Source organism: Mycteria americana, chromosome 5 (assembly GCF_035582795.1).
Source record: "Mycteria americana isolate JAX WOST 10 ecotype Jacksonville Zoo and Gardens chromosome 5, USCA_MyAme_1.0, whole genome shotgun sequence".
Classification (NCBI taxonomy): domain Eukaryota; kingdom Metazoa; phylum Chordata; class Aves; order Ciconiiformes; family Ciconiidae; genus Mycteria; species Mycteria americana.
This window is the reverse complement of record NC_134369.1, coordinates 6,678,395-6,693,799: the sequence shown is the minus strand read 5'-3', so window position 1 is coordinate 6,693,799 and position 15,405 is coordinate 6,678,395. Positions and strand designations below refer to the sequence as shown.

Sequence of the window (15,405 nt, the reverse complement as noted above, 5' to 3'; positions counted from 1 at the left end):
ATGGGATATATAAACTTCTTCTAATCCTTACTTTCCAGTAGGAATTAATAAAATTTGAAGACAAGTAAATTAGACCAAGATTCCCAGCTTTGTACCTGGGCAAATTCTATAGAACAAACATACTTATATTTTCTCCAAAACAGAAATAAATCTAAAAAAACGTTAAAAAGAAGCGCTATTGATTGGAATGTTTTCCTGGATATTCCCGTTGAAGTGTTTTTTCAATGTCACGTTAGCAATGTTTAAATCTTGTCTAGTTCCTTCCCACCATGCTTGCAAACACCAGGGATTCTCTGACCTTGATATGGAAAACCCTGCTTTACATGCTGCTACTGAAAGCTATTTTTGCATTCTGTGTTTTGCATGATTCAGAATAGACAGTGACTATATCAACTAGTGTCAGACTATGAAAACTTTGAAATCTGAAAAGGTAAACTGAGAAGCTATCATCATCTTCTGGAGAATGCAGCACTCATTTTAACACAAACCGTCCAGAACAAGTATGTTAGTTTGAAGTAAGAGACATTACACCCATATATATGAGACCAGAAGTCTATGAATACCGCATCTTTTAGCCAATAGGATGCTAGTCTTAGAAATTCAAACTATTTGGGTTGTTTGATATGAAATTTATAACACTCAGAGTTACATCCAATAGTTACACTCTCTGTTGATAAATAGAACCAACTGTTAGTACACGATATCAGCAGTATAAATACTGGATACCAGCTTACTTGTTTCTACATGAAAGGTTTTTCTTACTCCCACATACCTCACTGCCAACTTTCTACATATTTAGTGCTTCTGAGAACTCCTCAATCTGCAAAAACTACAGTTTTCTAACAAGATTCTTCCTCTTTCCCTGCTTTTTTAACTCCCAGAGCAAAAATGAAGGAACAGTCGTGCTCAAACCACCTAGCGTTACCAAAAAAGCGCATCATCACACGTCTGGGAACATCATTTAAGTACATTAAGCTTCAATTTAAGTACAATTAAGCTTCTCTTTCCCCTCAGCAGCTGCTGATGGCATCAGCTGTCTTTTATTCCAGACGACACTTTTCAAAACTAGCCATAAAAGCATTCTGTTACCTGCTCCAAGGTACATACCTGCTTATGCATTTTATTAACAAGTCTGTAAATACAAAATGAGCGTTAGAAATCTCAGCTTCGTCACCCTTGGCTGGAGTTATGCTGTCACTTTCATACTCTGCTTTAGGTGCAGATGTGGAAGCAACTTCAGTCTTTGGAACATGGGAGAGGTGAATTCAAATCCCTCCAGGCTAAGCCGAAACTAACCGGAGTATTCTACTACCTGGGTAAAGGTCTTCATTTCTAAGCATAAAAGGTGGTATCCTTTTCTTTTCTCTTTGAATTGGCATTTGTTTTCTTCAGAATTTTCTATTTGCTGCATGTGCAAGTTGCTGCGAGATGTGTAACTAAGTCAGAGCTGCAGAGCGCAGTGCAGAGGTCAAGCACTGGGGCTTTTGGCGTACGAGTGCCGGTTGATCCCCGCCGCGCTCGTCTCCTCCTGTACACCCATGCCACTGCTGCCTTCCCTCCTTTACAAAATGACGGATAACGCAGAGTTCAGAACCTTCCGAATACCTGCCCTTAGCCTAGCTGAGGGGAAACGCTCATTTAAAACAGGGGAAGAAACAGGCCAAATCACAGAAAATGTAACATGAACTCAAGTAACTCATACATTATAGAATGTGATTAACCTGAATTTAAGAATCTATCTAAAGTCAATTATACAGATCACCTACATGCAAAAAAATTCTAAAAACTAAAAAAACCCAAACAAGCTCAAACTACTAAATCTAGAGAAAAGAGGAACAAAGGCAAAGAAGACAAGATGTCCAATGTAACCAAGAGAAGCAATATGGAAACTGGAAAATAATTAGCAGAAATAGACAGGCTTAGGAAGAATAATTTTCCAATCCTAAATTACTTTGGAAGTTTGTTGTGAACAGGAAATATCCTTTCCTTTTGCTTGGCTTTTCACTTCATATTTTCCTTTTTTATTCCCATGAGAAATTAAGTTAAATATAATAGAAAAAACAAGGAAAATAATTTATCAATATATTGATCAAACATTTGTTGAAGAATAGCATACCCTATACTCTATTAATTTTTTTTATACATTTTTTTATTTCTATTTCTCTCAAGATATACAGATAAATAGTATCTGAAGTCCGAAGTAAGGTAGTCAAGATTGTTAACCAAGATTATTAGTACACTGCATATAGGGTCTGTCACCCCTTCTAAGAATTCTGAATGGGGACAGTAGTAAAAACATTAATTTCTATTCTTTTTTAAAATGTCATAGATGTAATGATCGAAAGATACAAGATGCAGAGGTTTGAAGGTGAGGTAGTAGACAAAAGATTTGAAAGTGCAAGTTTTTGAATACCCAACCTTTTTTCAGGTTCAAGATGCAAGCAATGAATGTACTCTTCAGCAAGGAAGAATTCCAGCACAAGTCTTTCACAAAAGCAGACGAGAGCAGGCTTTTGTGGTGCACAAAGCAGGCAAAATCACATATAAAAAGCCTGGCCAAAATTCCCCCAAAGGTGAGATCTGGAACTTCTCTTATACAATTTCTACTTGTGCAATTATGGTACAGACATTATGCAAATTGAATCTACCTTTTTGTAACATACTTTTACCTTTCTTTGGATTATTATTTCTAGCCTTTCTTTCCTCATTTCTAAAACATCTGCTTTTCTTCAGTCTTGGAAAAACATGTTTTCTTTGTCAGATTAACAACAGTATGCAAATATGCCCTCAGAGTCATCTGCACCAAATAGAATTATCTGGGGGCAACTTTCAATAAATAATGAGCTGCGCTGATAGTACAGAGAAGTTTTTCCATCTGCTCATCTCGGACCACTTTCAGAGGAGTACTGCCACAGGCTGAGATGCGCAGTCCTGAAGCCACTTACCACAGCCATGCAGTGAACCCAACCTACACTCTATCGCTTTCAGGATTGATTATTCCCTTTAATGCTACTTGCACTTTGCTAGTTTCACTTGAGTGTAATTCTCAAGAAACACTGTCCACCTACATTAGCAGGAATGCTTGTGCCAGTAAAAGACTTTATCCGTCGATTTAGGTGTTTTTTCAGTTGATCTGAAGGACCTCCATGATGTCTGAGCAGAGCAGGGAGCAGCAATTTCAATTAAACATATAAGTCAAGGTATACTGGCCACTATCTATACCTAGCATAGTGAATCAGTCTTTTAGTAGAATGGGCATTCAGGCAAAAGCACATTTATCTGCTGTTTTGGACCAGTAAATCTCTGATTCATTCTTTCACCTTTTTCTTGACACAGCGGAGGACAAAAGCATCAGAAGAAGTATTCTGTGCAAAGCCCTTACTCTCCTCTACTCTTTTTAAGATTTCCTGTTTCACCTGGAAAACATATAAGAAGGACTGATCACTGTTTGTTTTTCTCTCTAATCCCCTCCATCCTCTCTACCCTCCTAGTTTTCCAGATTTTCTGAAACAGTATCCACCTGATCAGCTTTCCTACATTTACACACACAAAAGCTTAAAGTTTGATTTGAGAAATTCCTTTTAGAGTATTGCCATATAGTTCAGCTTGCAAACCCAAGTTTTAACTTCACCTTGTTCTTCCCAAGTCTTTAAATACAATAACTTTAAATCTTATCTATTTGTGTACTGAGGCTGTGAAGCACTTCCTCGCTCAACAGTAAACTTGTTCATAACGCAGAATCGTAATACGTTCGCCTCAGAGTTTGCATCAGAGTAAAATATGACCTAAGGCTTTGCCACTGCAGATCTGTTGCAGTTCCTTGGTTTTCTTTATTATTTGCCATCATCGTTTGGTTGATTCATTGCTTATGATTATGATAAGAAATAACATGACACACTGCTTTGAAGTCTGAAACAGTGGAAAATTCAAAATACTGACATTATCATTCAACTGAAGTTTACAGTTTACACAAGAAAAAAACAAGTTGATCAATTTAACCTAGAAAAAGAAGCTTTCACTCAAGCAAAAAAAGTGAAACAAAAGTATAACCCAAATATTTAGCAAAGTTATAAAATAAAAAGTTTACATTTCTATTCAAATCTGGTACAAGAAGAATTTCCTTGGATTTAGCCAACATGGAGAGATTTTTCAAGAAACTATTTTTCAGATTCTAATTAATAAGCAATGCCCTCTTTACAAAGTGGGAACAGCTGTTTTATAGGCTCTTTCTCTCCCCAATTAATTTCAATAGCACAATTCACAGAAATTATAACTATTTCAACTCCACTGATTTCAGTCTACTGTTCTGCTCTGTAGATTAAACTTTTGCCAATTTTTCACCCCTTACATAGAAACAAATACTCTAGAAAAGTGAGTTGGAACCATTCCCAAAACAGTAGGCAAATTTTACATTAATGTAAGAGTAAATGACATGGTACGGTAGGCTTCAGGTTTGGGGTATTCTATTACTAGCAAAACCACTAGCAAATTTTAAAACTTACTGAAAATTAGTGAAAAATACACTGTAACATAATACATCAGTATACTATTTTTTTTTCCACTTTATACCAGTGAAAAGTTCAAGTTAATGAATAATATGTACTACCTAGGTAAATTCAGAAGTTAACTAGAACCAAATGTAAATACGACGTATCTGTTGTAACCACTCATTTCACCTTCACTCAACCGTTGACAAGCCTCAACAAGGCTAACATAACAGCAAGTGCTTAAAGGCTGACAAAATCTCTACAGGCCTATTCATTTTTATAAATTTTAAAAATTATCATCTATTTGCTTGTGGATATGTGATTTATAGACCAAATTGTTCTCAGACACAGGCATGACCATGAGGTGTTAAGTGCAGAGAGGGCGCCTAGCGGGGCTGTGGATACTCCCTCTCTTCCTTGCTTACAATTCCCAGTCCTCTGGTTCACATGGGGATGGTGCTCCAAAATTCTTCCTCTCTATCCCTTTCCCAAGCTCATTTTCTCCATATTGCAGCTTTATCCGCTAATTGCAATTACATTTCCATAAATACCTCACTGAACTTTGCTACACTGGGCATAACAGTGACAAAACCCTGCTATTTTTTTCTAATCAATAAGCAAATCCCCATTAACTTGTCCAAATATTTACAACTTACATTGTGCAACAGCAAAAGCTCAAGTACATTCAAACCACTATGAAGGTTCTCTCTAATTTGCTTATACATAAAAGCTACAGAAAGAAACCTGTCTGGGAGAGAGCATGTACTAGGGAGCACATGTGATATTTCCCTCTACCACTAGCCCAGTGTTCAGCCAATTCCAGACCAGGTTTCTGTGTATTTCGTAACTTTCTATGGAATTCCTCTTCCATAACTTTTTCCAGCTGCTCCAGAATCCATGTAAACTTTCGGGTTCCACAACAGCTTTTATAAGGATTTCCACAGCCAATTTTTTGGGAGAGCCACCTCCTTTTCTTGGTTTGAATTTGGGTCAAGTTAGCTTTATTTGCTTCATGGCTTTAATGCTACAAACAAATATATGTGGTTTCTTAAGCTATATAGGATCTTATCACCACTTTAACACAATTAAGGAAACTATTTGACTTAAATATCCCCTTAAAATTAACTGTACCCCTAATGTACATTATATAAATGAAATATTACTTTTTTTTTAAAGCAATCACTACTCTTCTTTGGCCAAACATGTACAGTCCTCCTCTTATAACAGACTTTCTTACTAAACTTCATAATTACCTACAGTCAGATGTGACCTATGAATAGAAAATATTAATGTAGAGGAAATATTAATATGTTAATGATAAATATGTTAACACCTTACTATGCATATGCTACATATTGCAATAGTATATTATAGTATTTATATTATATTAATAATATAAAATATTGACTATTTTGTAGACTAAAGTTAGATTTTAATATTCAACCACACTTAACAGCATTCAAGCCAAGGCAAAAAGCTAACCTCATAACATTCACCTTCACAATACAAAGGGAGCCCCTTCAGTGGAGTTCTACTTTCTCATCTTAAGCTTGCAACTTCAATCACTACTCATCTGACCACTGACCAATTTTTGGAAACAGCCTTTAGCAGTTCGTACTGTGTTAATTATTCTAGGGGATTAATTAAAAAGCCATTTGAGGACTCTTAAATTACGTTGGCATCGTTTTATACAACAAAATAGTACAGACAACTGAGATCCCAAACTGTGAAGCTTTACTTCAACCTGTTTGATTCATTAACTCGATGTCTACTTAAATGCATGTCATTATTGACTCTGGTTGGAATAGTGACAAAGAAATTTTTATTCAGGGAAAAATTCAAAGTACTTCAGTGTGAATTTAGCCTAGGAAAAGCTGCATTATTAGATTCTGCATGTGTTACTTTTATTAAATTAATTTATTCTAACTTACTATCAATATCCAGTAAATCACGTCTGATATCAAAGAAATTGTCTAACTTGTTCATTTCATGTATAAGATTTTCATTACCATTATCTAATGTATAAATGCTAAATGAAGAGCAGGGAACAAGACCTTTAATAATTGTATTTTATGATTTGCTTTACAGTTTCCTGAAATTTGCCAGCAACGGCAATGAAAACGAGCATGATTTCTACCTATTTTTATACATATATGGACATAAACACAGAGGCTGACAACTCGTTATTTTAACATCATCTGTTAGTAGTTTGCTGCTGATGAACTTTACGTTGCTTTGGAACATATCTAAAAAATAGTTTCATCTACTACCCTCACAATCAATAGTTATAAATAAAATGTCAATGAAAGCACAAGGCGAGTGCTTGCCTGGCAGCGTGCATGGAGCGCACTGGACTCAGCCTGGAGCAGGTTATTCTGGCCCCAGGTACCCATACAGGGAGAAAACTTTTACATTGGGATGTAGGTCAGGCAGTGAACAGACTGTGTTTCAATTTCTGACTTCAAGGACTGCCGTTTACTTAATAAAAGGAATATAAGGAAGTTTCGTATTTACATGAACACAAAGAGAACATCAGTTCTGAGCCATAATCAACAACAGGAGCATTCACTTACCTAAGTGCCGACTGATACAGCACACAAGAATAAAGCCCCCACAGCACGGTATGTTTACTTTACCTCTACAGTAGACAGGATGAAGTTCAACTTTCCTCCACGTGGGTGGTATAATTTGGATTTAGATTCGTAAAATTATGTAAAGGAAAGTAATTATACCAACAAACTAGTATCTGGGATCCAAAAGATAGATGGAAACACACAGCTGGGCCTCAGGATTTTTCTTTTACAATTTGGACCCCAAATTTACTAAATCTCTCTCGCCCAAATCTTTTTATTTCAAAATGATGATGTTTAGAACAAAATTCATTTCCTCCCTAAGACAGCTTGTGAATTCTGACAGCTAAATGTACTAGAGAAAAATCATTTTGAAAAACTTTTACCAATAATGAAGCAACATATTAAAGAGAGGCTTACTCAGATGTCTTGGTTTTTTTCCCAGGGAAACTATAAGAGGAGGGAAGGGAAGAATCCACCAGTAGAAAGGGATGCTATTACTGGAAATGGAAGCGCTGAGTCCCAGCATCAGTGCTCCATCATAGCACCACCTTAACAGTAGCTTTTTTAGAGACAAAGGTGTAGGGAATAGTTGTAGAACCAGAAAACATTTGAGAAAGAACGAAAGACAAGTAAACAGACTTCAAAATCTATTTGCTTCCTCGTGGAAACAACAACACGTTCACTGACCTACTGCTGCCACGTAAAACTTTTGTAAACACCACCATAAAGTTTATTGGCACAGAGTCTTACAGCCCAAACAGGACTGTATGGAACGTCCCACAATATATAAAATCACTTTGTACGCTTGCAAGGAAAATCAGCTTGGAATGGAGGAGGAAGAGGAGGAGAATGAAGCTTACAATGCAAAACACACTGGTTATCAGAGGTGGGGCAAGGAAAAGCAGTTTTCTGTATGCCTTCATGTCTTGGTTTTTAAGAGATGTTTTAGAGATAATAATGGATGGGTTCAGGGCTATTAAATCATGTATGAGACTGAAGTAGCCATGGAAACAATTTGAGGAACTAGGGCAGGAATTCTGACAGAGGTAAAGTCTGATGTGTGAAATTCTTGGGCATGGTAACTACCTAAAACTGCAAAATCTACATGAATAGCTTTCCTGTTCTAACTCGGAGCAGAATAGTTATTTCTCAAAAAAGAAAACTTTCCTACAATATAATTTATTATTGTTCTTAGAACTTCGTAAGATGCTATTAAGTAGAGCAATTACTGGCTGATTCATGAAAACCACCTCGTTTATTCTGATTACTAATTCTCCCTAATATGTTACCATGAACTTTGCATTAACATCTTGAGTAATATTCACACTGAAGGATGCCACCATTTCAGTAGTTAGTGTCTACATTCAGAGCTTATGACTCAACTCTTACCTTTATGTATCTTCTGGAAATAAATACATTTCTGATGCTATGCAATGGGCTTATTTCCATGAACAAAAGAGAGATTCCTAATTAATGCTTGCTTTGTTTCAGGATATTTAAAAATCAGACCTGGGACCCCAACGAGGTTACAGGCTTCTTAAGTTACATGGAAATACTGTGAAAATATTTTAAAAGATTTTAAAATAGTACTAGACTCATTTTTTACATTTTAAAAATCATATGCTGGTTAAGAATAATCTAAGGTGTGCTTTATGAGAAATTTTCTAAGCACACGACCAAGTTAGCAATCATCTTTTTGTGCTTGAAGGGTTTTGGAATGGATAAGCCAGAAATAGATTTATTATATTCATCCTTTCAATTACTTAATTCCAAAGATATAGATTGATTGATTTTAAGTGTATATTCTTTGGGTTTTTTTTTTTCTTTTGCAAATAACCATGAGCATGATAACCTAGGAAAATTGGGGACATATTTGCATATGCAAAGATCTCCAAACTATCTTGGGCATCAGAGACAACACAGCTTGGTTAACACGACAGGCTGCCATGATTACCCATGCTAATGTATTTCTGTGTATACTACACTGTACTGTGCAGAACCTAGCTGTTTTTCGAACAGAGGGGAAGACTTCCAGAAATATCTGACCTTCCTAATAAAACTGCAGTTTAACTTTTTAGGGGTAAACTAAAGAATTAGTAATTATTTTAGCTTCTTCACAGAGGACTTTTTTTTCCATTTTCATCCTGTTCAGACTTACAGAGCAAGCATGAAAAATACATTTGTATATAATATGAAAAATACATTTTGCTTCAGGAAAGGAGTAGGTTTAGGTGATCTTATGCAAAATTTTGAAAGGATGTCTGTTCAACGTTACTGTATGAGGAAGCAGCAATGGAAGATGTTTCGAGGCAAGAGGAGGTTTCCCATTTTTAATACTTAACCACTTCTATTTGCTCTTTAAATCTCATAGGGAGGTCTTAATAAGAAGGATACTGACATGACCACTGAAAATTTTTCTTTACATGTTTATTTTTTAAAACTTTAATTTTATTATAAAATTACTTACTGTTTTCCCTGCAATTTCCAAAATATTTCCTGAGCTTTTTTTTTTTCTTTTTAAACAAAAACCTCACAGCAGATGAGAGCCATGCACTAGAAGCATAAACATGTAGTTAACTTTTGTTGCACTTTACCATGTCATTCTATTCTGGGATAATGATTTTATCTGTTATCATTCCTTTTAAACTTTATTTACTTTTGTGTTATTAGACTGCATTTGTGGATTACTCTTTATCTGTCAGGTTGCCTTTGCTATTCTCCCTTCCAGTACACTGTTGTCAGCTGACAACATCTTGTTCTTATTTATACACTAAAACATTTTTATTGCCAAACCTTCTCTTTCAGCACGCATGCCTGACTTCCACTGAACACAGAAGCACTATTATGAGTGAAATAATGTATGTGAAACTAGTGATAAATTGACAGGATTAGAACAGATAGCACAAATCTGTGCAACTCTGAAACTCATCGACTTAAACAGGAAAAAAAGAAACCAGAAAATAATTCCTGCAAAAGCGTGGAAAATAAAATATTAAGATTGAAGAACATTTTTATTCTGCAGATATTACATTTAATTTATTCCATTTTTCAAAACCACCTACACGAATTCTGTAAGCAAAATACTTGTTTTGCAGGAGAGAGAGGAATAGATATGTTCAAAACCACAAAGAATCCAATAAAATGCCTAAACAATGTATTTCAGGTTTTCACGGGTAGATTTATCCTTTAATAATCACTGTAATAACCTACACTGAACATACTGAGTTTTGCTCAACTTATAATGAATTTTCAGCAGTATGTCCAGCTGAATTCTCTATATGTTTTGGCCAATTGCTTATTTAAGATCTTATTTTAAGTTCCTTAGAAGTTATGTAACATTTCCGGAGACTGAAAGAGAAACCGTTTCAGATCCTATCCAACACAAAGGTAGTCTGGACATGCAGTATTACAGTGGATATCAGTGGATACCAGAAAAAGGCAATAAACTAGGCTACCGTATAGGTAGCATTTCTTTATAGTTCCTGAACCCACAGTGATAATGTGAATTTTGTTCTAAAAATCCCTTCTTTACCTTGTCAGATAGCAAAATACAGTACCTAGATAAAAAATTCATCAGATGAAAGACAGTAACAGTAACGCAGTGAATGAAAGCAAATGAAGTGTAATTTCTCAAATATTCCTATCTTGCCACTATACACGTGATAGTAATTGGTACAGAAAAGAATTCACTGCTACTGACTTCGCTGCTTCTCTGGACAAATATTGCCTTCTATTCAAGTGATAAAGTCTGTTTAGCCTGCTTTCTTTTCTTAGTGAAACTAGAACATATCAAATATCAACTTTCCATTCGGGGACCTTATTGTTGCCTACATTTCCCTTGCAATAGCAGATACTACTCATTCCATACTTTGCTCAGCAGCCACTTGTTGGCGTCATTTCTCTGCATGAGATCCCTTGGCAGAATCACATACATGAAGTCATACTTTCTACACAATCTCAACAGCAGCTGGTGATGAAAAGATGGCAGAGATGGATAATGAAGACAGCTTTTTAATGGTTCTGAACGACTCACAATTTTTCAATAAGAAATCTGTGGATTCTGAAATAATACCAACCTACACTAAAGAAGGTTATGAGTTATAATCAAGGAAACGAGAAAAGTAGATGACTATCAAGATGAATGTTGGCATCCAGATGCTGTATCAAAATTATCTGATGTTTCTAAAGCTTTAAAACTGCAGCAATACAAATCAGATTTATGGAAAGTGCCGCATCATGTATATGATCTGAAACACTAAACAATTCCTGAAAAAAATGTTTATCAGCTTTCATCATGTCAGCAAGACAAGTTTGTTATTGCTGAAGTATTCAAGTAGCTCATCACTGAGACAGATAATGGTACCAAGCATTAATTGCAAATAACTTTTTTAGCAATTTTTCCCTGAATCTCTCAGGTGTAAAACAACTCTTCCAAAACAAGCCTAAATTAGAATCATTAACAAGCAGAGAATAAGAATAAACTTCTATCCTTGTGCGCTTTGCCAATGCAGTGTTTCTCATTTTCATTTTCTGGTCAGACTGAGGAGACTTTTTTAATCATGATAAATCAGTTTATTTTCCAAATATATGAGAGCACTTACCAGCTGTAGAGCTTTCTTCTGTGCTTTCAGCAGTCTCAAAAAGAATTAGAAGCCTCCTTTTGCTAGTTTTAGATCCATTTTGGGAAGAAGTTTCCCTTAGACACAAAGACTTGCACAATAATCCAAAGGCAAAATAGTAACCTTGTTTTTAATGTAAGACTCATCTAAATCCCCTCTGCCTTTTTCCTGTGGAGGCAGGCAAACAGTAAACAGGAGGAGAATCCTGCTTGGTTGCTTCATTTGCAAAACCAGTGTAAAAGCAGAAGGAAGCTTCCAAAGTAATTGCTGTGATAAAAGGAGTTGTCAAGGCTAAAAGCCAGATGTGGCTTCAGAAGACTGTTTTTAAACTCTGAAGCACTTTGTTCAGTAGGTCAGGGCATATGAAGATTGAGACATAAAAAGTGCATTTTTGTTTAAACTTAATACAAATACAAGGCTCCTCTTTAAACTTTGAAGAAAGTTAGCTTACTGGCTGCCTATGAACTTTATATCAGTCCTGAATGCAGGGCTTGAAGAAAACACAGCTAGTGGTCATTTTATATGTCACATGAAAATACAAAAAATATGTTGCTTTAGCACAATGAAATGCCTGTTACTAGATAGACATTACCTGTTACTCGATTTTTTTTTTGGTAGCGGCCTTACCTGTTATTAAAAATATTTAGTTCTCTATAACATAGTCTAAATTCTGCAGATCCTGCATTATTTTTTCCACCTTTTAGGCCACATTTAACATAAAAGGCTTTGCCTACCTAATCAACAAAATCAAACAAGAACATCCTTTATTATTTCTGTCTTAATTCAGCTAGCCTTGCAGAAACAGACAAAAAATCTGTGAACACAAAAAGTTCTCATTGCACCCGTTTAGATTAAAATATAACCCTTCTCTGTCATTACCAAAGTTTCATTTTCATGTCAGAGATTTCTGATCTGTAAATACAATTCCCTGCAAACCTATCTAAAAGTTATTAGATAGCTATTATTATTATAAAAGCTTTTTTTCTAAAAGCATCTCATGAAATTAAGTCTCAGAGATCACATCAACCTGCTTCCTGTGTTCCAGAATCCTGTAGTAATTATGATTAGTGTGACTGAGAGAACACGCTTTATAACAGTTACACAAATCTTGTGAAACATGCATTCAATCCTCAAATCACAAAGTTATGATTATAGAACCTTAAAGCAATTTAACCATTTCTAGATTTGTAGCATGGAATTATTCATGCTTTTATACACCGAAACGCAGAGAATTGCTGGTAAAAAACTGTTCTGCAGAATATACGACATCTAGTTCTTGAAGAAGAAAATAATTCAGAACTTCTTGAAGTTAGGTCATTTGTCATACTTTTAAAAGCAATTATGCTAATGGAAAGGAGAATTAAGGGTCTCCCAGTCCAGAGTGAGAACAAAAAAAATGCATGTTTTGAACTAAAAATCAGTCATAATTCTTTGGCATTATAGTGGATGAAGTGTTGTAGAAAATGCGTTGTGATGAATACTGTCATTAGGTAATTACTAAGCAAGATAACATGTCAGTTTTATGTGGTGAGATGGCTTTTCCAGTGCTTTAGTTGAGGTTGCTGAAAATACTCCTACACTCTCCTATACAGGAGTGAATTTCATCTTTCATTCAATATGTCTAGCTATCATTTGGATTTTGCTTAGGAGAACCCTACACTTTAGATCACTCTCGACTGATCATTTGTTGCATGAACTTACTTCTTCTAAACTCTCCTAATTTCCTGAGGCCTCCCAGCTGACATGAATTTCACTCCATGCTGGGAATCCTACATCCTAAATTCTGTGCAATATAAATGTTTTGAGAGAAGGCTACTGCTTCTTAGAGGAGTCGATACAAATCATTAGAATCCTTGATTCTATACAATTCTGGTCGCTTTTGGTACAGAGACTTCCATTCATTGATTCTGTAGGTCAAACTATAATATGGGAGCCACCTAAATTTTTTACCATGAGATGCCTGTTTATTTAAGATGCAACTTGTCTAATCCCTTAAAAATTATATTTTAAAAATACTTAAGCACATTCTGACAATTGCTACAATTTAATAAAGTTTTGTGTCCATTACCTTTAAAGATGATTTAGTCCGAGGTTCTGTTTTCTGTCTGGTAAGATTGTTTTGAATAAGCAATGACTGATCTGTACGAGCATCATAATTTCCATGTTCCGAATCATCTGTGTATGTGTCTTTGTCCTTTCCTTTGTCTGAAGGAAAAACAGAAGAAAACAGTGGGCTCATTTTAGGTTGTAGTGGAGAGAAACTAACAGTATTGTTATAGCCACAGTTGAATACTCCTTTTAAGTATCCACTTTTCAATAACTTACATTCTATCCTTTCCTGCAAAAGTTTTTTACTTGAAATGTTATAATGTTTGTCGTAAACTAGAAGTGACTTCTCTTTTTAGTAGAAGGCCTATAGAAACTTTTTTCTATTACCATTCAAATCGAAAAAGCCCACAACATTCTTCACAGTAGTTTAAAAAACCCACAAAGCGATATAAAGCAAATATTCAAATGCTTTTGTCCTTGACTCACAATTGTCAAGACTCAAAATGTGTTATTAAATAGGCAGGTGCATCCTGGAGACCAGAGTAACATCTCAGGTTTTAAATTTAAACAAGCAATCGAAATGCCTGATTCTCCTACACACATGCTGCTCATCATTAGATATAGTATTTGAAAATTTGCATATTAAGGTATTGCAGTGACCACTTCAGAACACAATTTAAGAGGTGCACCTGATGGTGGTAGAAGATAGTTGACACCACGAATAAAGTGTTTTCATTTTCATTGGATTTCTTCTTAATTGCTCAACAAAAGTTTTTATAAAAACTTAGTTGAGTATCCTAAGATAGCTGCAGGTGACTGAGGACCTTCCTCAAAGCTTACTAAGATCCACTCTCGCAGATTAAATTTCCTCCTGCATCATCACTGCAGGCAAGTTAGAAGGACTTAAGTCTCTGAGTCACTCTACATCCTCTATCACAAGGGAGACTTTTTTCCAGACATTTAATTTTCTTGCACATTCTCCATCAAAAAAACCATGACAATACTTGCCATATATGCCCAGCAGGAGTACAATGAGGGGTAATGCCTGTACAGCGTTGGACCGTGTAAGTTTTAATGAATGTTGGAAAATGGTTAGTCTTGAAAAAAATATTTTAAAGATGAAAAAGATGGAATAATTATTCCCACACAATTATATCTTGGACAAATTGGAAATAGAAACATATTCAGACAAAAAAGTTACCCACAAATCCTGAGCCAAGTTCTCATCTCAGCTTTCACATCAACATGGGAAAAGTCAGGGGAACTGGGAACAGCATTTAGCCCAGTAATTCTAAACCCTAAATAGAAGCCAAGAAACAAGTCATGGTTGCTGTGGGAACCACAATCTTGAATTTCCTGAATTTTATATTCATAAAAGCTCATCTACAACAACAAAGTATTTTTCATTAAGTTGTTCAGTTAAATTCTCCACAGTAAGTACTACCGAAAAAAAATAACCACAATTATCTCACATAGCCTAGACATTTCCGAGATGGAATATTAAACTGGAACATTTACCAAGAGCTGTTTTTTCTGCAATTTAGCTGCTTACATAATGATAACACAAAATGAGCCCTCGGTAATCTCTGATACTGATATTAACCTCAATAAATCTGTGAAGGGATTTCTTAATGTATGAAATAGCCCGTTTAATTGTCAGAGCAACAAACTCAGATT

At 35.4% G+C, this 15,405-nt stretch overlaps 1 protein-coding gene across 1 annotated transcript in view; it reads right to left on the bottom strand.

Moving 5' to 3' along the window:
- ANO3 (anoctamin 3) overlaps positions 1-15,405 on the bottom strand; it is a 215,042-nt gene that overhangs the window by 62,711 nt on the left and 136,926 nt on the right. The window contains exon 4 of the mRNA XM_075501427.1: positions 13,748-13,884. Coding sequence (XP_075357542.1) covers positions 13,748-13,884 — 137 coding nt within the window. The remainder of the gene's footprint in view (positions 1-13,747; positions 13,885-15,405) is intronic.